The 22,309-nt window shown below is 45.8% G+C and overlaps 1 protein-coding gene across 1 annotated transcript in view; it reads right to left on the reverse strand.

The window, feature by feature from the left end:
• The window catches only part of DNAAF5 (dynein axonemal assembly factor 5), a gene marked incomplete at its 5' end in the record, with an annotated part of 69,564 nt that extends 47,255 nt beyond the window's left edge, over window positions 1-22,309 (reverse strand). The window contains 4 exon segments of the mRNA XM_006167898.3: window positions 6,679-6,797; window positions 7,300-7,424; window positions 18,989-19,173; window positions 21,999-22,309. Of these exon segments, the coding sequence (XP_006167960.2) occupies window positions 6,679-6,797; window positions 7,300-7,424; window positions 18,989-19,173; window positions 21,999-22,309 (740 nt within the window).

Raw genomic sequence — 22,309 nt, forward strand, 5'->3', positions numbered from 1 at the left:
TCTTTCCCAGGAGACTGGAATACTTAAAAATAAGTAAGTAAATAAATAAATAACAACAACAAAAAACCTGGCATACAGTTTAGATCAATGCAGCCACACAGGGAACGTTCCCATGGTGCATTCTTCAGGGTGATGGCAGATCATATTACTGAACCATAGGACCATCTGTCTGTCGCACAGGCACAGTACTTCTTAAGTATCAATATTTACTGTGTAGAAAGCACAATTAACTCATGGGCTATTTGGGCAAAAGGTCCCCACAGAGCATCTCTGTGTCTTTCTGTAACCACAAAACCTCGCAGAGCCTTTGCCTCTTTAGCTGTAGGAGGCAGATGAGGACACGGCCTCAGGAGGGCCACTGCCAACTGGAGATGCTGCATGTATGCAGACTTCCTCTTTAGCTCTAGTGCAGGCATTTGAGGATTCAGCTAAGTATGCACTGTTTACCTATATTTTCACCTCTATCATGCAATTTCCTTCTAATCCTAAAATCACTTCTTCTGACAAGCTGAGGTGCAGCTTAATTACAGACCCATGTATGCACGAGGTAAGTTGGGGCCCAGCATCCCAAATATGCTGCACTTAGTCCAAACTGTAGTCAAGAGCACTGGAGGGACACACCACAGGTACCGCATGGCGCAGAGGGTCAAGCAGCTCAGAATTCTGCAGGGGATCCAGCCCTGAAATACAAGATCAAGTGCCTCCCTGCCCAGCTCATTTTTCAAATGCAATTCTCTTCTGCCTTTCAAATCACGGAGAGATCTGTGTGAAGTCCTGATAAAGATAGGTCATAAGCATATGGAATATTAAATCACTTTATTTCTTGCACAATTATGCTAAGTGTAATTTAATTGCTGGCAGAAAAACAGTTTATCGATTTCTTAATTTGTTTACCCAAGTCTGATGACTAGTCTATCCTCTGCTGTGCATTTATAAACCATCACAAATAGGTAAGAATGCAACTGAGTGCTCTGTGACAAGGTTTTGGCTATTTACAAAAGACAGGTATCCAGTTAGTGACTAGAGGTCGATCTTCCTAGAGGAAATGACTCCTCAGTGCAAAGAACCCAGAGATCAGCAGAGAAAGGGTCACCGAGGAGGCAATATGCACCGGGCTCATTCCAGGTGCAGACAGACTTGACCGTGGACAAGACATTCAACCCCTCATGTCTTAGCTACTTATTTGTCCAAGAGTTGATACTGTCGGCTGGAATGTTAAATGAGGTATTTCCTGCACCCTCTAATTGATAGAGGTCCTCTGTCTTTTGGGCTAAAAAAATTCCTTCTTCCTTAACTCTCAAAGCTAACCCGGAGAGGGGGAATGCTCCACACAGTGGGCCTTGCTGGTTCCACACAATGGAAACCAGTTTTTCCAGCCTGTTTCTCCTTTTTTATCTCTGTACAACGTGACATTTCTGACAACTTCCATTCACATCTCTCCTTTTCTAAACACTTGGATGAAACATACAAGCAAAGCAGAGTAGGTATGAGCTCTCAGGCAGAACATGAGACACAGAAGTGCATTATGTAAAAGCAATCTACATTACAATGATATTTATTCAATGGGAACTCTACTTTTTTCTAAAATGGGTTAAAAAAAAAAAGCCAACTCTATTCTCTGTGTTTAAAGATTTGGCAAGCCATTCACCATTATGAAGAGGTGCTTCCCTTTGCACTCAAGCATCACCAAGGAAAACAATTCTAACAAAAAGATAATTTCAAGGTAGAAAGGACTCCGGAACCTGCTGTCACTGAGTGATCCTGCTCCTGGCACTTTGCAGTGTGACCATCAGACTCATCAGGCACGAACCTGCGCTTTTGAGAAGGGTGCCATGTTCAGATAAATAACTGACTAGCAGATGGTAAAGGAAACATTCCCAACCATCCCAGCATGCAGCTTGGTTTTAAAAGCAGAGATTTATTTCAGTGTTGTAAGAGGAAACTTATATTGTATTTATAAAGTGAACAACAAATCATATGGTATAAATGATATTTCTTTGCAATACATATATTTTCTTAAGAAAGATGGGAAAATTTGTGACCACAGATAGTTATGGTTATGCCGTTAGATTCCCACGACTGCAGTTTGAGTCCTAGACCTGGCGGCTTAAAACTCATGCTGGGTGCATGTGCATGTATGCCCAAAATCCTGAGAGGAGAAGGGATTGCAGTGTGGCCATCCTCCCTGGGGGGTGATTTCTTGCTTTCTGTCTCTCTCTGTTTCTCTGGTGAGCGTGCCCTATAACAAAAATCTCTTAAAAAAAAAAAAAAAAAGATGATGACTAGTCTGTTTTTAAACATTTTAAAAATTATTTTTATTTAAAATTATTTTTATTTAACTTTACTTATTCTTTTATTTTAATTTGACCAGGGTGAGAGAGAGTGAGAAAGCAAGCCGCCAGGTCTGGGACTTGAACCATGGTTGGCCATTTAGGAGTCCAGTGTCCCAACCGTCATGCCACCCGCCAGCCCTGAGAAAATTAAACTTCTGATTCACGTACAGCTCTTGTGAAATCCTTCTTTGACAGGTCAGTACATTTGCGCACAGTGCATATTAGCAGCGATCTGTGTACATCATCACCTTCTGTCTGTCTGTACTCTCAGGTCTTCTATTCAACCACAAAATTAGACTGACTGTCCTTGCAGGTAAGAAAGGACCCATCACCCACTTATTCACACATCTGATACTGAGTTGCTCTTAGAGTGAGAGGTAATGAAAGCATATGTTCAACTAAGAAACAGGAAGCAGGTACAAGAAAAGCAGGGTGAAGAGATTGTAGCTATTAGGAGTCAAGGTCCCCAAGAAGGCCTGAAGGCCTTGGGTGGGACTCAGTAGGGTCAGTTCAAAGGCAGCCTCATCATAGAAGAGACTATGACTATAAAGCACAGATCTGACAAAAGATTTATATCCAACATATATAAAGAATTCTCAAAACTCCAGAAGGAAACAAAAACCCAGTTTAAAGCATGGGCAAAAGAGCTGAATGAACACTTAACCAAAGAAGACATACAGATAAACATAAGAAATAAACACATGAAAAGGTCTCCACGTAATTTGCAATTAGGGAACTGCAAATTAAAACCACTGTGTAATAATGCGCCAATTAGACTGGCCCAAACAGCAGCAACAAGCCCCAACAACAGGAAATGCCGGCCAGAAAGGAGAGCAACTGGAAATCTCATCTATTGTTGGTGAAAATGCAAAACAGAGCCAGCAGGTGGCTTAGTGGTTAAGGTGCTGGATCCCACATGGCCGACCAAGTGGTTCAAGTCCCAGTCAGTGGTTTGAAAAATACCCTAGTGCATGTACATGCAAGCTCAAAATTCCAAGGAGAGCATGGAGGAGAATGCAGCAAACGACCGCCTGGGCGTTCTTTCTCACTTTCCCTCTCTTTCCTCCTGTCTCTCTCTGGAGAGCACACCTGCCCTATAGCAAAAATCTTAAAAAAATAAAAAAAAAACAAAACCAGCAAAACAGGACAGTTTGAAAACAGTATGGCAAATTTCTTATAAAGCTAAACATACTGTTAGCATACAACCCAATAATCTTTCTTGTGTTTATCTAAGAGGAAAAAAAACACATATTCATTCACATTTACCTGTATGCAGATGTTTACACCAGTTTTACTTGTAATCCCCAAAACTAGAAATGACCCAAATACCCTTCAGCCAGCGAGTAAACTGTGCTCCAGAGGTGGCACAGATGACCACTCCCACTAGGAAGGAAAGCGTGATGGACAGAAGCACCAGAACAGATGACCTGCCGACACCTGACGTGGGATGGATGGGGCCAGACAGAACAGGCTGTGAATGGTACAGTTCCATTCACGACACCCTGGACAAGGAAAATGACAGGGAGAGAAAACACAGCAGCAGCTACCAGCACAGGGAAGTCCGGGGTGATGAAACGGTCCCACGTCTTGATCATGGAGGAGGTGTTTGTCAAAACTCTCAGAACTACAGCTCTAAAAAGGTGAATTTTGCTAACGTAAATGATGCTACATTGAAATGTAGCCTGTGTGGCCAGAGTGTAGTCACCTGGGGAAAGACGCCTCCCAAGACTCAGTGGAATGGACAGCAGGCTACATACAGGTTGGGGTGGTGGGGGTAAGATGTGTGCTAGGCAAGATGGAGGCTGGTGCGAAGTTCTGAGGAAGAGACTGACATAATCTGACATTTGAAATACTGTTAAATTTTTTTTGGAAAAATTATATTTAAAATTCAAATCTAAAGACTAAAGAAAAGTGATTTTAGGGGGAAATGCCAAAAACTAATGAAATCTCATGCTAATGCCACCAACACTTGATTCAACTCTATATTTGCTCTAGTTGAAGTAAAACCTGCAAGCACAACTATATTTGCTAAGCCTTGGAATGCATAACTAATAAGAATTTGGTAATTATCGGTCAGAAATACCTCATGTCCTTAAATGATTTCCAAATCAGATGGTACTGGAAGAGCTAATGTTTGTACCAAATGAAGGAAGGCTTGGAGACAGAAGCCTCCTGGGGTACCCTGCACACAGTAGGCCCTGTCAGTCAGAGGGCGAGGCAGGGTATGTGTGAGTGCATGTGTGTGCACACGCCTCACTCTATCTTCTTGTTTATCACATTCTAAGGTCTAGATCTCCCAAAAACAGCCCATATCTCCCATGCCCCTTTTCTCTCTCCAGTGAAATCTGGTGAGGATGATACAGGCCTACTAGCGAGGCCATCACCAGATGGTCTTCTGTGTTCACTTAGTATCTGGTGGATTTCCTCTGGACTCTGTAACAGGAGAACTGCCTTGAATGTATGAAGAACTATTTGACACATGCATCAAGTTCTATATAGAATTAGTTAGGCAGGTATACCAGACCTTATATCTAAATTATTACCTGATCGATGATCAGAACCAAACTAAAATTGTCACAAATAAACAAACCCACAATTTTTAGCTTCTAGGTCTGAGTGTATCTAAATTATTACCTGATCAATGATCAGAACCAAACTAAAATTTGTCACAAATAAACAAAACCCACAATTTTTAGCTTCTAGGTCTGAGTAGTGCAAAAATTAACTATAGGTAGCTGAAGGAAGAAATTACAACAGAATATGGAAACAAACCCTTGGGAATTCTTACATTTCTGATCCAGAGGGCATGCTTAAAAATAAATTCATAAGCAAATTTTGTCTAAGTTTTCTAAAAAATACGGTGTGGGGGCTGGAAGGTGGCATGGTGGTAGAGGCACTGGACTCACACATGGCTGACTGTGGTTTGAATCCCTGACCTGGCAGCTTCCTTTCTCATTTTCCCTTTCTCTCTCTGGTCAAACTAAATAACAACAACAACTAATTATTTTCTTAAAAAAAGATGATGTGTTCTATGAATGGCCACACTGCAATCTCTTCTCCATTTTCCTCCTGTAATTTTGGGCATGAATGCACACACACTCAGAGTGGCTTTTAAGCCGCCAGGTCTGGCACTTGAACTACCGTTGGTCATATGGGAGTCCAGTGCCCTCACCACTACGCCACCTGCTGGCCCTGCTAGCAACTGTCTTTTCAGTACCTTTTCCAATTATGCATGCTTGCTTTCCCTTACACCAACTTTACAGTGGAGGGGGATGCGAAGCTGCAAGAGTAACGATCATTGACCAGAAGGAAAAAGAGAAGTCTTTTCATAGACTGAAGGGGGTGGGGGTGGGGCAACATCTCAATGTAACATCACACCAAACACAGAATATAAGAAATAGTCTCATGCTGTATTTCACGGCTTACCACTGACCCTTTGGACCATTTCAGCACCAAGACAAGGCAAGAGAGGTGACCTATCATGTTAACAGTCTATAAGTCTCTCACTGGTACCTGTCTGACAAGGTTTATGTTTTTGGCTACTTTCTGTTGTTGTCAGTATATGTCTATCATATAATTTTAAGAAAACACCATGCAGATAAGGTAAAGTGATAAAAATGCTTTGTTAAGAATAAAGAGGAAATATCATCCCCACAAAAGTAAAGTGGTTTCCAAAACTGATCAAGTGAGAGGTGGGCTGGGCCCCAGCCAGACAGCGAAGGAAGTGCGGGAGGACTGGTTCTGATGAGTGGTCCTCACACACTGAAGCCCAGGCCCAGCTGGGTTCTAAGGAGAGACACAGCGTACCAACAAAGGAGTATGTGTGCTTGTGATCTGGCAAGGAAGCGAATGCAGGCAAGGACGGGGTGGCCACCCAGGGGGAGCCTGATTCTAAGTGCTCCATTTTACTGCAATAACATCTTTAGCTCTTTTTTGGTAAAATAACAAAACACCTGGATTTCGCCTATTTCTGAAACTGCTACCACCACTGGCAGACCATCTGGACACTTCCAGAGCCCATATGCCTCTACAAAATAATGCTGGTCCAAAAGAGGGAAAGAAGCTGCTTCGGAGGTACCTCAGGGGCTCCCCAGTCACAATGAGGACAGAGACAAACTGGCCTGCTCAGCACTGACTTGCAGGAGGGCAGGGATATTCCTGCCCATCCAGAGAAAAAGCCCTCTGTCTGGGATGTTCAAGATAAGAGCCACCTGCTCTCTTCCAGACAGAGCACCTGCCTTGGTCGCAACATGACTCCAGGAGCTGACGCCTCCTTCCACTGCACAAAGCTTCCTCTCGGGGCCCCGCCCTCCCTCCCTTGCTCACTGGAAAGGCTGCTACTCACCTTGCGGCGGGTAATGGGCCGGTGGGGGAGAGGCAAAGTCCAGTTTGTCCTTCAGATCCTCCTCATTCTCCTTTTGCCACTGCAGGCCAATTTTCTCCCAGAGGCTGGCAGCCGAGTCCCTGCGGATCCACAAGCAGAGACAGACAACAATTCAGGCCCATTCCCTGCAGGGAGATCAGGGGATGGCTCCTCACTGAGGCAGGGTGTGGGCTCAAGTCCACACTTTGTTGGGTGAGAGAGTACAATGAGTCTCATGAGCTGTCTGACCACCTTCCTGACTATAGTACAGGTGACCGATTCATCTATCTCTCTGTCAATCAAAGTATTGATGTCAACTCAGTCTTTTAAAAATCACGGGGACCTTCAGTATGTCATACAATCTGGTAATATATAGAATAAAAGGACAAGGGCAGGTTTCTTTAAGAGATTCTGAGGCAAAGGGAGGCAGCTATGTTGTGATATTTTGGGCAAAGTCCCTGATAAACCAGAAAACAAATGAGCACTGCTGCCCACCCAAGACAAGCCTCCTGCCAAGAGGCCTGGGGCAGGCTGTAATCAGCAGCCTGACTCCAAGCTCTGAAGATGACGGGCCTCACCTCACCTCACAAACATGGCACTTACGTGATTTCAGGTATTTCATCATTGAAGCTGCTCAACAACAAAGGGATGAGCTTGTGGAAAAAGGAGTAGCGGTCCCGCAGATTCAGCAGCCAGCCCCCTACCACGGTGGTCACTGCCTGTCGGACCTAGGTATGAAAGAAAAGAAAAAAAGCTTCAGAGAGGCAAAGAACATACTGAGGGCAGGGGTGACAGTTAAGCTGAGTCCAGTGGTGTGGACATCGTCCTTGAAGTAAACGCACATGCTGGGTTTCTGGGTCAGCCACTAATCCCCAGGTTCTAGGGTTAGGCCACTCTTTCAAGCAGATCCAACCATCCCCCCTGGCCAGGCTGGGTGAAGAAACACTGCCTCAGCTGCTCAGATGTGTGTCCTCTGGGCTCTGGCCTGGTCCTATGTGGGTGAGGACAGGACCCACGGGTGCTCCCTAAGCAAGGTACTGTGTTTGCAAAGTCTTCTGTGTGCAAATCTCCCAGCCAGGCTGGCACTGCCTCACCCTGGGTATTTTAACAATACCCTTCTAGGGAAGCCACCAGGGTTTCCAGTTCTGCTGTGGACTGTCTGAAACAATTACACACAGGTTGTACCTACTTTGCCTACAAGGGAAAATAACCAGCTTAAAATATAGCAGGTGGTGTGGTTGTTTAATCTCTGGATTCCCACACTGACGACCACTGTTTGAGTCCTGGACTCAGTGCCTTGAAAATCGTGCCAGGCATGTGTGCCCAAAATTCCCAAAGAATGAAGGAGGAAGGATTGCAGCATGGCCAATCTGCCTGGGGGATGATTTCTCACTTTCCCTTTCTCTCTCTCTCTGGTGAATGCATGTGCCCTATGGCAAAAACCAACCAATCAACACAACAGGTTCCCCAGTCTAGCTTCCATAGACCGAAGTCCAAGACAGGAACTCAGGTACAGTAATTTATCAAGGGAGGGAAGTAGGATGAGGCCGGGAAGAACCAGGTAAAGGTATGTTTTAGCTGAAAGCCAGCATCAGCCTGATCCCCAGGAAGTTATGGGACACGGATAAGGTATGTGTGTGTGGAGGGGGGAACTGTCCTACCCCAAGGCCAGAGAGTGAGTCAGTCATGGGCTTGGGGCTATTGAGGAGCGGGAAAGAAGTGTTCTAGACACTTCAGGTGAAGTGGCTCCCCCTGGCTGTGAAAGGTTAGCAACCACACTCATGCACCTCACAGGCAAAGAAGGCTTGGGCACGGAACAGTGCCCACCATACATTTATTCCCTTTGATTTCAAGGGGGCTTCTCAGCCCTGGCTCTAACAAGGCACATACGAGCAGACTGCAGCAGCCCTGTGCTCACTGGCCTGGGACCTGGGGCTGTGGCCTGGGCCTCTTTGAAAAGCATTCCTGTCAGGAAAATGGAGAAAGGAATAGGGTGTGTCACTGGGGTAAAGTGTAAAGCGAGTGGCAGGCAGGGCTGGACACCGCAGGAGTTCAGCAAGCCCCAGCTCCCATCACGTTTATCCCTCCACACGTGTGGTGAACTCAGGACAGACTGTCACACAGAAACAGGCCCTGGGCAAGCTGGGGCGGGGGAGGGCTCAGAGGAACTCTGCATAACTTTTGCACTTCTTGTGAGTGAAGCTATTATAAAATAAAAAGTTATTTTGAAAAACAGGGTGGCTATTATTAACTGATGTGAGGATGTTAATATCAAACAAAAATAAAGATCTGAGAAAAGAAATATTCCCCCCAACTCTTTGAAAATCCACACACCAAGAATCCCAAGTACCTAGATGACAACAGAGAGCCTGGTCCCACCACCTGGTCACAGAATTCCCACAGAACCACCTCTCACTGCCACCTTGGGCACAGTGTCAGCTGAGTTTCAAAGACTGCTGGAGAACAAGGGTGCCTCGGAGCTTACCGGAGCTAGAGGCCTAACGTGCTGAGAAAGTGCTGAGCTCCAAGCTCAGCCAATACCATATACTGACAGTACTGAGGATTCCAGGAAGCCCATTAGTCAAAGGTCACTCTGTTGATAGCTGTCTGATCCTCCTGACATCCTCTGTGTCTGGGCAGGGAGGCGGGAATACCCCAGAGAGAACACTCACTCACATCTCACCTCATGAAGGAGGAGGGCTGGAGGGGCAGATTTTGGGGCTCCTCCCAAGTCTCAGAGGTGGCCCTCTTTTCTTCTATCAGTAAGTATTGCAAGGGGTAAATTCCAGTTAATAAGGACAAATGATCCCCTTTCGGTTCACAGGAGAAAAACAGCACTGAATACTGAGTGGCCATGGAACGGTTTGACTAAGCAGGAAATATTTCCGTTTTTGAAAGGAAGCTAAATGAACTGTTTGAGAATTATTTACTCATGAGTCAGGTCTGTGGGTCATAGCGTTGTTAGGCTGGAGGATGCTGTACACAATGCAATCTATTAAACCAGACACATAAAGCCAGAGGGAAATTCGAACTACATTTAAAACTGGGCATTAAATGAAAGATAATTTTCTGTTCTTCTGTAACTGGGAATTTGTCAGTTTAAGACTTGTTTAATGAAGATTAAAGTGTCTAGCTCTTTATACTGAGGCTATTTAATTATATGTCCTGGCTTTCAGCAGATGCTAATAATGCATTCATCAATTGATTGATGTTCTTTATTCTACAAAGACTCGAACGCAGCTACTAGTCACACTCCGCTAGAGGATAAATCATCTTTTTCTAATTCAGTCCCTTGTGTTTCAGCATTTCACAGATTTTAGGGAGTAGGGGAGATAAGGGGAAAAGATCTTTCTACCCAGCATCTTATCTTCAATAATGATATCACGTAACACTATTTTTTTTTTTCCTTTATGAGAAAGAGGGAGAGAAACAGAGAGAGGAATTTTTGACAGGGTCTCACCATGTTGTAATCCTTCTGCCCAGCCTCCTAGTTAGCCAGGATGACAGTGCACACAACCATGCCTGGTGTGTTCAGGTTGGCCCTCCAATGTGGCTTCCAGTTTTCCAACCATTACCTATGCATTGACACCATGGTTGAGTTATAAAACACTTCTTAAGAGTACTTTAAGGGGCTGGCAGGTGGCAAGGTGGGTAAGATGCTGGATTCCCACATGGCAAACCATGGTTCGAGTCCCAGACCTGTTGGCTTGCTTTCTCACTTTCTCTCTCTTTCTGGTCAAATTAAAAATAAAGTTCAATAAAAATAATTATTTTTTTTAAAAAAGAGTACTTTAAAAAGAATTTTATGTCCTCCTATGCTGACCAAAGGCCTCAGATTTTAAGCAATTTATATAACTTTTTTAAAGGAGGCATCCTGCTTTAAAATATGAAGCAATTTAAAAATAATATCAAGGGACCAGCAGATGGCATAATGGTTACATTGCTAAACTCCCACTTAGCCAACGGCAGTTTGAGTCCCAGAACTGGAGGCTTGAAACACGCTGGGTGTGTGTGCATATGTGCCCCAAATCCTGAGAGGTGAATGGAGAAGCGATTACAGCGTGGTCACCCCCCTTGGGGGGGTGATTTCTCACTTTGTGGTCACCCCCCTTTGGGGGGTGATTTCTCACTTTCTGTCTCTCCATTTCTCTGTCAGCACATGCACCCCAAAGCAAAAATTTCTCTAAGGGACCAGCAGGTGGTGTAATGGTTAGGTTGCTAGACACCCATGTGGTTTGAGAACAAGATCCAAAGGCTTAAAACTCATGCTCTGCGTGTGTCCGTGTGTACCCAAAATCTGGAGAGGCGAATGGAAGAAAAGGGTTTGCAATGTGGCCATTCCCTCTGGGGGGTGATTTTTTGCTTTCTCTCCAGCGAGCACACACACCATTTAGCAAAAACAAACAAACAAACAAACAAAAACTCTAAAAAAATAGTATCAACAATATATTTTAACATCAAATTTTGTTTGAAATATTGGGTCACTGGGAACCAGCAGTTAGCGTAATGGCTATGTTGCTGGACTCCCACGTAGTCGACTGCGGTTCACGTCCCGGACCAGGTGGCTTAAAACTCACGCCGGGCGTGTGTGCGTGCGTGCCCAAGATCCAGAGAGGAGACTGGAGGAGAAGGGATTGTGGCGTGACCATCCCCCCTGGGGCGTGATTTCTCGCTTTCTGTCTCTATGTCTCTCTCTGTCTGTCTGGCGAGCGCACGTGCCCTATAACGAAAACCTCTCAAAAAAAAAAATTGGGTCACTGAAAAAGTGACACATTTTTGCATAGAAAAACACATCATGATTTTTCTGGCGACCAGGTATATGGTATTTTGGGCCCAGCTGCTGTGGCAAAGTCATAAAGCAGCAGCCTACAAGGGTGAAAGCCACATGACCAACAGCAGGTTCGGTCCCCAAGTCTGTCTGCAAACATTCCAGACACACATGCAAGTGCCTAGGACCTGAGGAGCTGCATGGCTGGGTAAAGGGGAATACAACATGGTGAGACCTGCTGAAGCTGTTTCTCTCTCACACACACTTGTGTATAGTGCTATCATGAAAAAACTATAAAGATGAAATATGTAGTATTCACACTCAGTTGAAGAGTTAGCAAAAGGGGCTTTAATCACACCTGTAACATTTTTTTCACTTGGGAAAAACTCAACAAGGTATTCATTCGATCTATGCTGAATATGAATATCTGTTGCATTGTGAGTGTGTGTTTGCGTCCACACATGTGTGTATGATGCTTTAGACAGGGTCTCGCTGTGTCACAATACTCCTGCCACCTTCCACGTAGCGTTGACTACATGTACATGTCACTGCGCCTGGGCTTTTAGGGAGGATGAAGAATTGAACCCGGGACTCCCAGGTAGCCTCGGCCTGCTAAATAGTAGCATCTAGTACCTGCTACCACAGCTGGCCAACATCCACTGGACTTTTGTTGTCACCCTTCAGTCTGAAACGAGACAGGAGGAAGTCAGGAGAGAAGGCAGGCAGAGAGGTAAGAGGAGGTGTGATCTGTACAGCTGGTCGGCTTACTTGGTGCAGGTTCCTCCACACCCAGACTGTTATCTGGTACTAACCTATACACCTCACACCTGCTCTAGATAACACAGGCAAATAGCCATAAACATACACTGTCCCTTCTACAGGAGCAAGAGCCCTCCGTTTTATGATGCTCTGTTCCAGTTCTCTGCACTGGGTCTTGGGTCACGGCATGCACGTCCATGGACTGAAGGAGCTGCCATTTGGTGAGGAGCACCCTCCTTTGCTTACCTTGGGGTTGTCCTCCATGTCACCCAGACACACACACAGTACGAGAAGCACCCGCCTGCTAAGGGTCTGCGGGGCTCCGGTCCTGCATTCCTGGACAGGCTCTCATGCAGTGCCTGAGCAGCTCACATCCAGCAAGCTTTAACAGGGCCAGAGTGGCTTAACCAAACTACATGAAACTTGTGAACTTCATCTTCTGATAGAAATGTCACCACCTACAGTCTGAGTCACAGCAACATGCACAGGGCGTTCCTGAAAGGTAAGGGCAGCTCAGGGGCAGCAGAGGGACAGGACGGGTGTATAGGACTGTTTATAGGTGAGGATCACAAACTGGGGCTCTTCCTCGGGGATGGTACATAGTTCTGATTCAGGTCACTGAGCTGCATCCAGAACCCTAGCACCATCCTGGTGCTGTCAAGGGCAACAGTCTCACCCTCCAGAGTGTAGCAGGCTGAGAAGTAATTTTTGGGTCTGTTTTGTCAGTTTAATGTCAGGGTATGAGCTTGCTGTGGAAGGAGGGAGTGAAGGATGGAGAAAGCACCTTCCAATGGGCTGTGGTCATTCCATGCTCCCTTGGGGAAAGAGAGAACTGGACGAGTAGTCACCCACAGCAGCTCCTTTACAGACGAGGAGCTGCCACTCTGGTCCTGCTCTTCCATGTGGCCCTGTCAGCTATGCTGCCTCCCACTGCACAAAGAACAGACAGGTAGCCACACTCCCTGGGGCATTCAGGAGCCATGTAAATGGGACACAATAAGAGTCATGGGGCCACAGGACAAAGGAACTTAACAATTACTCATCTTTGAAAAGTTATTTTTGCCACCCCAGCCTTTCCTGTAATGTTAATTGCTCCTGAGGGTTTCTCTGGATGAGGACAGATTTGGCAGTCTCACCAGCTGGTGGAGTTGGTGGCAAAAAAGCTATAAAGCAGCAGTAGGCCACCTAATATCCAGCTCAGAGCCAATGAGGCTATCCTTCAGAGAGCAGCCCTGGTAAGCCACCAACCATCCATGGGCTGCTTTGAAACCACACTTCCCAGGGACTGTCCTGTAGCCTAGTGGTTAAGAAAGCTGGATCCCACATGGCAGACTGCAGTTTGAATCTTGGCCCTGGTAGCTCGAAAATGTAGCATGAAGAATACTCTGGGTGCATGTATGTGTGCCTTGTCTCCAACCCCAAGAGGATGGAGAAAGGGAGGAGAGGAGATTGCAGTGGCCTGACCACTCGCCACACGAGGTGCTTTCTCCACCCTTTACTTCCTTCCCCACAGCAAGTCCCTATCTTCTGGCATTAAACAAACAAACAAACAAAAGAAAGAGAACAAAAAGAGTACTTGTCAGGCTGCCACATCGCTGGATTCTGGGTGTGTTTCAGTGACCGAATCTGAACTACAGTCACATGGGAATAGCGTGGTAAGGTCAGGAAAGCCCCTTCCCATTTCCTCAGACACAGCTCCAGAGAGTCCAAGGTAAGAAAGCTCCAGTGGGAAGGATTCAGGTGGTGTTCTACCACCTAAGCAGCTGGACACTCGGGGCCTTGTTTCCTCATCTGTAAGTCAGAAACAGTAATAGTCTCCTCTGCACAGGAAGGCTACAGGAGGGTTAAAAGGGTTGGAACAAAGTGACCTCCAGGCCCTCACCACCTAGATCTATCACCTAGAATTTAGTCCAGGAGGCTGTAGGACAGCAGTGGCTAGAAGTGTTCTGGAAGTCAGAAGGAGGTTAGGACTTTCTGCACAGAGTAGGTGAGGGATCCCAACACAGCCCTATGTTGTCCACAGGGGCTGAGGAATCTGCAAGTGGCCTAAAGTGGACAACGGTCCAGAGCTGAAAATGCAAACATAAAATAAAAGCAGTGAAAAGGCAGCACTATAACCCCACTGGGAAGGACTTTATAGGCATCTGTAACAGGATCCCAAGTCAATGCCAGCAGACAATTAAAAAATTGCACTTGAAGCCACACCTCTACTACCCCTGGAAATAGTATTGAACAAATTAAATCCCAGTGGGACTAAATAAAGGGGGAGTAATAGTTTGAATAGGGAAGAGCATTTGTTTTAGAGATATTAAGTAATAAAGGGTCATGGACTGAAATTCTGGAAAAGCTGATTACACTGGGAAAAACAAAAAAACAGAGAAAGTTGCCCTTGACAGCACCAGGAAGAAAGCAATCAACTGATAACCTGTTCACTTCTCTGTAGAAACACGCTCTTTATAACGCTAGATTCAGGAGACCAAACACCAATATTTTAGATCAACAATGTGATGTTATCATCTTTTTTTAACTTTTGCTAAAGGGCACACGTGCTCACCAGTGAGAGACACAAAGAGGGGGAAAGTGAAAAAGCACCCCCCAGTGGGGATGGCCATGTCACAACCTGTCTCTCCTCCATGATCCTCTAGAGATTTGGGGCATGTACACACATGTGCCCAGGATATTTTTCAAGCCACCAGGTCCAAGACTTGAACCATGGAGCCAGCCATATGGGGTTGAGCTGTCTTAACCACCATGTCACCAGCTGACCTGCTGTGATGTTAGCTTTTTAACAGACAGCTATCAATGCCAAGCAAGATATTTATGCACAGTTATTGATACACAGTTACACAATTTACAGATAGCTATTAATAATTATACTGTTTTCAGATAGCTACCAATAGTTATACCATTCAGATAGCTATTGATAAATAATTACACTGTCTTCAGATAGCTACCAATAGTTATACAATTGAGATAGCTATGGATACAGTTATGCTATTTATAGATGATATATAGTTATACTATTTACAGATAGCTATTGAGTTATAGTACTTACAGAACGCTCTCGATACATAGTTACACAATTTACAGACAACTCTCAGTACATAATTATACTATTTATGGAGAGCTACTGACAATTTCACTATTTACAAATAGCTATCAATACCCAGTTATATTATTTACAGACAGCTATTGATACACGGTTATAATGTTTACAGATAGCTTTGCACTTACGGTATTTACAGATGGCTATTGATAGAGTTATAGTATTTACAGAGGCTCTCATACACAGTTATGCTACTTACAGGGAGTTTTTCATACATAGTTATTCCACTATTTGGAGGAACAAGTTGGCTTATGACGCCTTCCCTGTTGGCCAAGCTCTACGGAAGGCCTAAGGAAGGTGAAAAAGTAAGAGGCATAGTTCTGGTCTTCTCTTCCTGGAATTGCTCTCTGCATCTCAGGCCTTTAATTAGTGATGGAAGTGCCTGGCACACATGACTGTGCATGTGCTGATTTAGCACTCTGCCCTCTTCCTCTGGCTTAGCAGAGACCAGTTTGCTTGGTATTCTTCCAAGCTGCCATGTGCTGACCCCATCCAAGCTCCAGGAGGGAGCAGCTAACACCCAAGCTAAACTCTATTGCAGCTGGCTTGACGAGACAGAAGGAATGGACTCGGGTCCCTAGTAGAGGCTTCCTCTCTGTACAGCCTTGGTTGGCAGCCATGCAGTACCTGGGGGGAGACAGCCTGAGAAGGAAACCAAGGCAGTGGAGGCCACACAGAGACATCCCAGAGCAGGGCCTGTTCCATGTGTGTTATCTGGCGTATGATATACAGACCAGTCACTGAATCCTGGCTTCTGTCCTGGCCCGAGAGCCCTACATGACGCCTCCACCTTGCCATCTTCACCCCATTTCCCTGAAGGAAACCTGCTTCCTCCCAGGTCTTGCCTTCTAGTCTCAGTCCTGATGTGAAACCAGTTCACTGCCCCCTGAAGTTCCTCTGCCTTCCTCAGGATGGAACCAGGGAGGAAACTTTTGTTTTCTAAGAGAGATTTCTGTTATAGGGTGCGTGCACTCGCCAGAGAGACAGAAAGCAAGAAATCATCCCCTGGGGGGCTGGGATGATCACACCACAATCCATTCTCCTCTCAGAATTTTGGGCATGTACGCACATGCATCCAGCATGAGTTTTAAGCCTCTGGGCCTGGGACTTGAGCAGAGGTTGACTACGTGGGAGTTCAGCGACACAATCATTACACCATCTGCTGGTCTTGAGGAAATGGTTTTTGTCACTTCCATGGCTTTCTTCCTTTTAATCTTTCTGTGTAACGGTACCAGGTTATCTTGGCCCTTCCAAGCTGCTTGTGCCCACCTGTGAATAGAGAAAACCTGTACCCCGAGCCATGCAAGTTGAATGTTATAACATGCAAACCTCTAGGACTATGAGGGAAGAAAGGGTAAAAACTGTGTAAAATACCTTAACAATAAACACATGAAAAAATGCTCAACATCACTAATCATTAGAAACGTAACACCTACAGACCTACAAAGATGGCTATAACAGTAAGAGTAAAAATAAAACAAAAACAACAAGGATTGGTGACTATGCAAACAAATCGAAACACTTGTGCTGTTACTGGAAGAAATGTAACATAGTATAGCTATGGTGGAAAACACTGGCAGTTTTTTAAAGAGCAAACCAAGAATTATCATATGACCCCGTTAAGTACATGCCTAGGTGAATCCGAAAGCAGTAAAAGCAGGAATTCAAACAAATATTTTAAATCCTGTACAGTGGTGGTGATAGCAGCAGTACTCACAACAGCCAAGGGTAGAATCAACCCACGTGTCCCTCAACAGGTGAATGGATAAATTAATGAGGTCATCACATACTGTGGAATATTACTCAGTCATAAAAAGTATGTCATGTGACAATTCGAGTGAATGTTGGCAACATTATGCACAGTGAAGGAAGTGAGACACAAAAGGTTACATACTATGTGATTCCACTTATATATATCGGATATTCATAGGGACAGAGTAGAAGTTACCAGGGGCAGAGAGAAGGTAGGAATGGGTTAGGACTATGGTTACTGTTTAATAGTTGCAGTCTCTATTTGAGATGAAGGAAAAATTTTGGAGAGCTGTGATGGTTGCACAACACTGTGAATAGAACTTAAAACAGCACATTGCATGGTATATGTTTTACCAAAACTTTAAAAAATTATGGGGCCAGAAGATAAAATGGTGGTTAAGGTGCTGAACTCCCACATGGCTGACCACAATTCAAATCCTGGACTCAGGGGCTTAAAAACTCACGCCAGGTGTGTGTGTGTGCATATGTCCAAAATCCCAAGAGGAGATTAGAGGAGAAAGGATTGTGGCATGGCCATCCCCCCTCGGGGGTACTTTCTCACTTTCCTTTCTCTTGTCTCTCCCTGACTTTCTCCAGCCAGTGCATGCATCTTATGGCAAAAACCTAAAAATAAATAAATTTTAAAAAGATTTTTTTTTAAATTTTAAATGAATATAACAATATATAAGGAACTACTGAACATTTTAAATGGGTGAATTGCATATGTGACTTATACTTCAATGAAGCTTTTTAAAAATAAAACAAACAAAATAACTTTGTGCCTGGGTAGTGATGGGTCAGTGCATGCGTCTTATGGCAAAAACCTAAAAATAAATAAATTTTAAAAAGATTTTTTTTTAAATTTTAAATGAATATAACAATATATAAGGAACTACTGAACATTTTAAATGGGTGAATTGCATATGTGACTTATACTTCAATGAAGCTTTTTAAAAATAAAACAAACAAAATAACTTTGTGCCTGGGTAGTGATGGGTGGTTGACCAGGACACAATGTCAGGAACTCCAGCTGGGTGACCCTGAGCATGTGACACAATCTGCTGTGTAGGCATGGTGAGCACATGAAAGAGGCTGAGCACTCCTTGCACATCAGTTAACATTTCCATGGGGAAAGCAGGGGTCCTGCCACCTTGACAATGGCTTTTTACTCAATGGCAAGGTCTACATTGACTAGATGTGAATGGGCTGAGGTAGCTGCAATACGGACACTTTTGAGCCACTCTGCAGGACTCTGGCCTTCTTCCCACCCGACCTGAGCAGGAGCATATGCTCTCAATTCACCTGTTTCCTCCCTTTGGGAAGAACCTGCCTACTGACAGCCTTGACCCTATTCCCCTGGGGTCCTAGTTCTTGAAGTTTTAATAAGCCACTGGGGCCTTGGATCCAAGACATGCCCTTCAAGCCAGATTCTTCCAGGCAATAAAACCAATATTCTGTCCTCCAACTGTCAGACGTGTGTCCATGGCTATCTATCAGATGGTTCCAGAGCCCAAACTACTCCATTCACCTCCTCCCAGGATGGGTCCACCAACTACTGTGGCTTTTCAGTAAAATTTGCCTTAATGGATGAACATATTAAAAATACTTCTGCAAACTGAGAAAGTGTACAGTTTAGATTTTTTCCTTCTAACAGACAATATGTACAAAAACAACCCTTTTCCACATTCTTTGGAATTAAGAAAGCAAATACAATAAAACGATTCAGCTCTTTTCTACTTTCTAAAGATGTGAAACAGGAACATCTTGTGACTGAGAATGATAAAAGAACATTTGGTGCATGTAACATCTTAAAAAAGAAAAAAAAAAGTGAGTTGGATAAAAATAGCCTGTCAGCATGCTTCTGGTGAAGAGGGGAACAGACTGTCCAGCAGAGAAACTCCCGTTACCTGAGGGACATCGTCAAATAGCCGCTGAGCAAAATGAGAAAGCACGTCGTCCACTGATTTCCCATTGCCAAACTGGATCACTGTACCGGTGGCCTCGATGACAGCTACCCGGACCTTCCAGTGCTGGTGGGAGATGGTTTGCATCAGGGGGCCGATCAAAGACTCCGACTGCATGTGGAAATGGTCTGTGGGACACGGAGACCACCAGTCACCTGCGCATCTCCCATGCACCTCCCTGCAGCCCACAGCACCTATGACCTTTCGACTCCCAGCCTCTGCCCACCCCAGATCCCTACTGTAGGAATGGCACATGACAGGGGGAACCAAAGGCTGGGGGCTCCGTGGGAGCTGGGAGAGGTGAGCCTGAGGCTGCCACAATGGGTTACTGGGAAGAATCCTGATGAGAGGGATAACACTGAGCCCAGAGGACACTGGGCAAACACCCAGAGCCAGATAGCAGAACTCCTTCATCAAATTGGGCTAGCACCACTTTAGGCATAGCCATTTTACTTCCTATTTCCAAAGTTCTCACAGAAGGGCAGAACCACAGGGTCTTTGTGATAGCCTGCCCGACACTCTCATTTAGGTGTTCTGGTCTCAGTTCTGCTCTGCATGAGATGTGGCTCTAGGTGAGGTCTTTACCGTCTCAGGTTGTAAGACTCAGGCAGCTACTCCCCAGTGTGATGGAAATGAAGAGGGAATCCAGAGGAGAGAACTTTCACCCAGGTAAGAGTCATAGGGGAAGGTGTTGGAGATGGAGAGAAGCTTCAAGCAGAGCAAACAGTTCTTCACTCAGCAAATCACCAGTGAGCACGCCATACATGGCAGGCACTGTGCCAGGTGTGGGGGCACAGGCCAGCACAGTCCTGCCCTCATGGAACTTACAGTCTAGGAGGAAACACGTACAGGCTGGAGAGCCCTTGGAGGAATGAGCAGCAGCTGTGGGGGTAAGGCACAAACTGGGGAGAGAATTGGTGGCTAATGAGAAATGGCCACTTCCAGCCCAATCCTCTTCCCTAAAGCTCCATTCAAATTCAGAGTTATCTGGAATCCTTGCTTAGTATGCCATAGTGGAAATCTTGATAGGAGTCCAAAACTAGGTCTTTTCCTTGTTTTCTGTACCCTCCTAGCCCCTATCTTCTGTATCTGTTTCAAGAGGAAGCCAAAGCAGTTCCAGCTTCAAAATATCTGTAACCCATCCATTCTACTCTATCTCTATTAGCAAACTCCTCCTTCCCCTGAAGTCCAAGCCATCACATAAATATATGTGCTTGCCAGAAAGAGGGAGGTAGGGGAGGAGAGCACTCCCCGCTGGGGTGTGGTCACCAGCAATCTCTTTCTCCCATTTCTCAATCCTGTTGAGATTTTCGGGCATGCATGCACAGGCTCAGTGTGTTTTTCTTTCTCTTTTTAAGCTTACTATAGGGTGTGTGCACTCGCCAGAGAGATGGAAAGTGAGAAATCACCTCCCAGGGAGGATGGCCACGCCACAATCCCTTCCCCTCCATTTTCTTCTTGGGTATTTTGGGCACACATACCCACAAGCTTATGTTTTTCAAGCTACCAGGTCCAGGCCTCAAACTGTGCTGTTAGCCATGTAGAATCCAACGCCTTAACCACCATGCCACCTGCTGGCCCCTTGACGTGTTTTTCATGTCATCAGGGCCAGGATGCAAACAGCTTCCCAGCCTGTAACCACTGTTAGCCACGTGTAATCTGGCTCTCCTAACCACTAAGCTGCAGGCTGATGTGCAAACCACCATTTAAAACATGGATTAATAATAGCCTCCAATGCCCTCTTTGTTTCCTCTGTTGCCACTACTAGAATTCATTCTTCACAGAGCACTAGTGATGTTTTAAAAACCTGTCCCAAAGGACCAGTGGATGGAGTAATGGTTACATGGCTGGACTCCTACATAGTTGACCACAGTTCCAGTCCTGGACCAAGAGGCTTAAAATTCGTGCTGGGCACATGTGCCTGGGTGCTCAAAATCCCAAGAAGAGACTGGAGGGGAAGAAACTGAGGTATGGCCATCCTCTCTGGAGGGTGATTTCTCACTTGCTGTCCCTCTGTCTCTCCGGGGAGCACACACACCCCCCATTGCAAAAATCTCTCTTAAAAAAAAATACCCAAACCAAAAAGCCTGCCCTTAGCCTATCACTCCCCTTTACAACATACTTCTGCATTGAACAGTGAATTCAGACCCTTACAGGACAGTTGCCTGCACCCTCCTTCACTCACTTCCTCCAGAAGCCCCTGGCTTCCTTTCCTGCTCCTCCAGTCTGACAAGCTTATTCCTCAGGCATCGCACCTTCCATCCAAATGTCCAGTTTAAATGTTCACACCTCCTGGAAACCTTTCTACCAATACTAAGTAACTTTCTATTAATATTCCATATCTTGGCCTGAGATGATAGCCAGGAGAGGAAACTGGGGCAAGAGCTGCAAAAACAGCCACTTAGGGACAGGGAAAGCCCTGATCAGACTATAGTTTTTAAAACGCTGGAGAATGGCCCGCCCACAGCGGAGAGTGCCACCACTTGGCCAGCTGAAAGCCCCACGCGCCAGGTTTGGTTCCCTGGCCAACCAGGCGTTGCTGCACACTCTTGTAATCCTAAAGAGCCATGTCTGTCTCCTTTTGCTTTCCTCTTTCCTCTGTCATAAAGGGGGAGAAATGAAAGCAAATGGATTAAAGAAAAGCACATCCTTCTCTATTTGGACAGCAGTCCACGCCAAAGAGAGAACAGGCAGACTCCAGTAGAGAAATGAGATAAAAAGAACAAGAGATTGGCATAGAGTTTCTCAAAGCCTGTTCCTTTAACTACCCTCATCAGAACGTAACCTGTCCCAGACCCTCTTAAAAACAAAAACAAAACTCCTTTGACAGTTTCCAAGAACCTGAACCGGAGCAACGGCTGAGGGGGCCCGTGGGCCTAGGAGGGAGTCGTGGGTCGCAGGGGACCGGCATGGGTCCTCGCCCGGTGGGGGTCGGGTGGCGGGATGAGCTTACCCGGGGTAGCGCGCGCCAGGGCGGCGGCGCACTGGCAGCTCTCGCGGCGCACGGCGGCAAAGGGATCGAGTAGCGTGCTGCGGAGCACGCGTACTGCGTCGTCCAGGTAGGGCGCGAGCGCGGTGCCGCCGAGATCCACCGCCAGGCCCAGCAGCTGAACTAGCGCCAGGCGCACCTCCTCGCACACCTCAGGCGGAGGGCGGCGCGCGGGCTCTGGGCCGGCCAGACGCGCGGCTAGCGCTGGAATCAGGTGTGGCAAGGCGTCGCGGGGTCGCGTGGTGCGCCGCAAGCCCAGGACCAGCAGGTGCACC

This window comes from Tupaia chinensis, unplaced genomic scaffold (genome assembly GCF_000334495.1).
Source record: "Tupaia chinensis unplaced genomic scaffold, TupChi_1.0 Scaffold145208_1, whole genome shotgun sequence".
Lineage (NCBI taxonomy): Eukaryota > Metazoa > Chordata > Mammalia > Scandentia > Tupaiidae > Tupaia > Tupaia belangeri.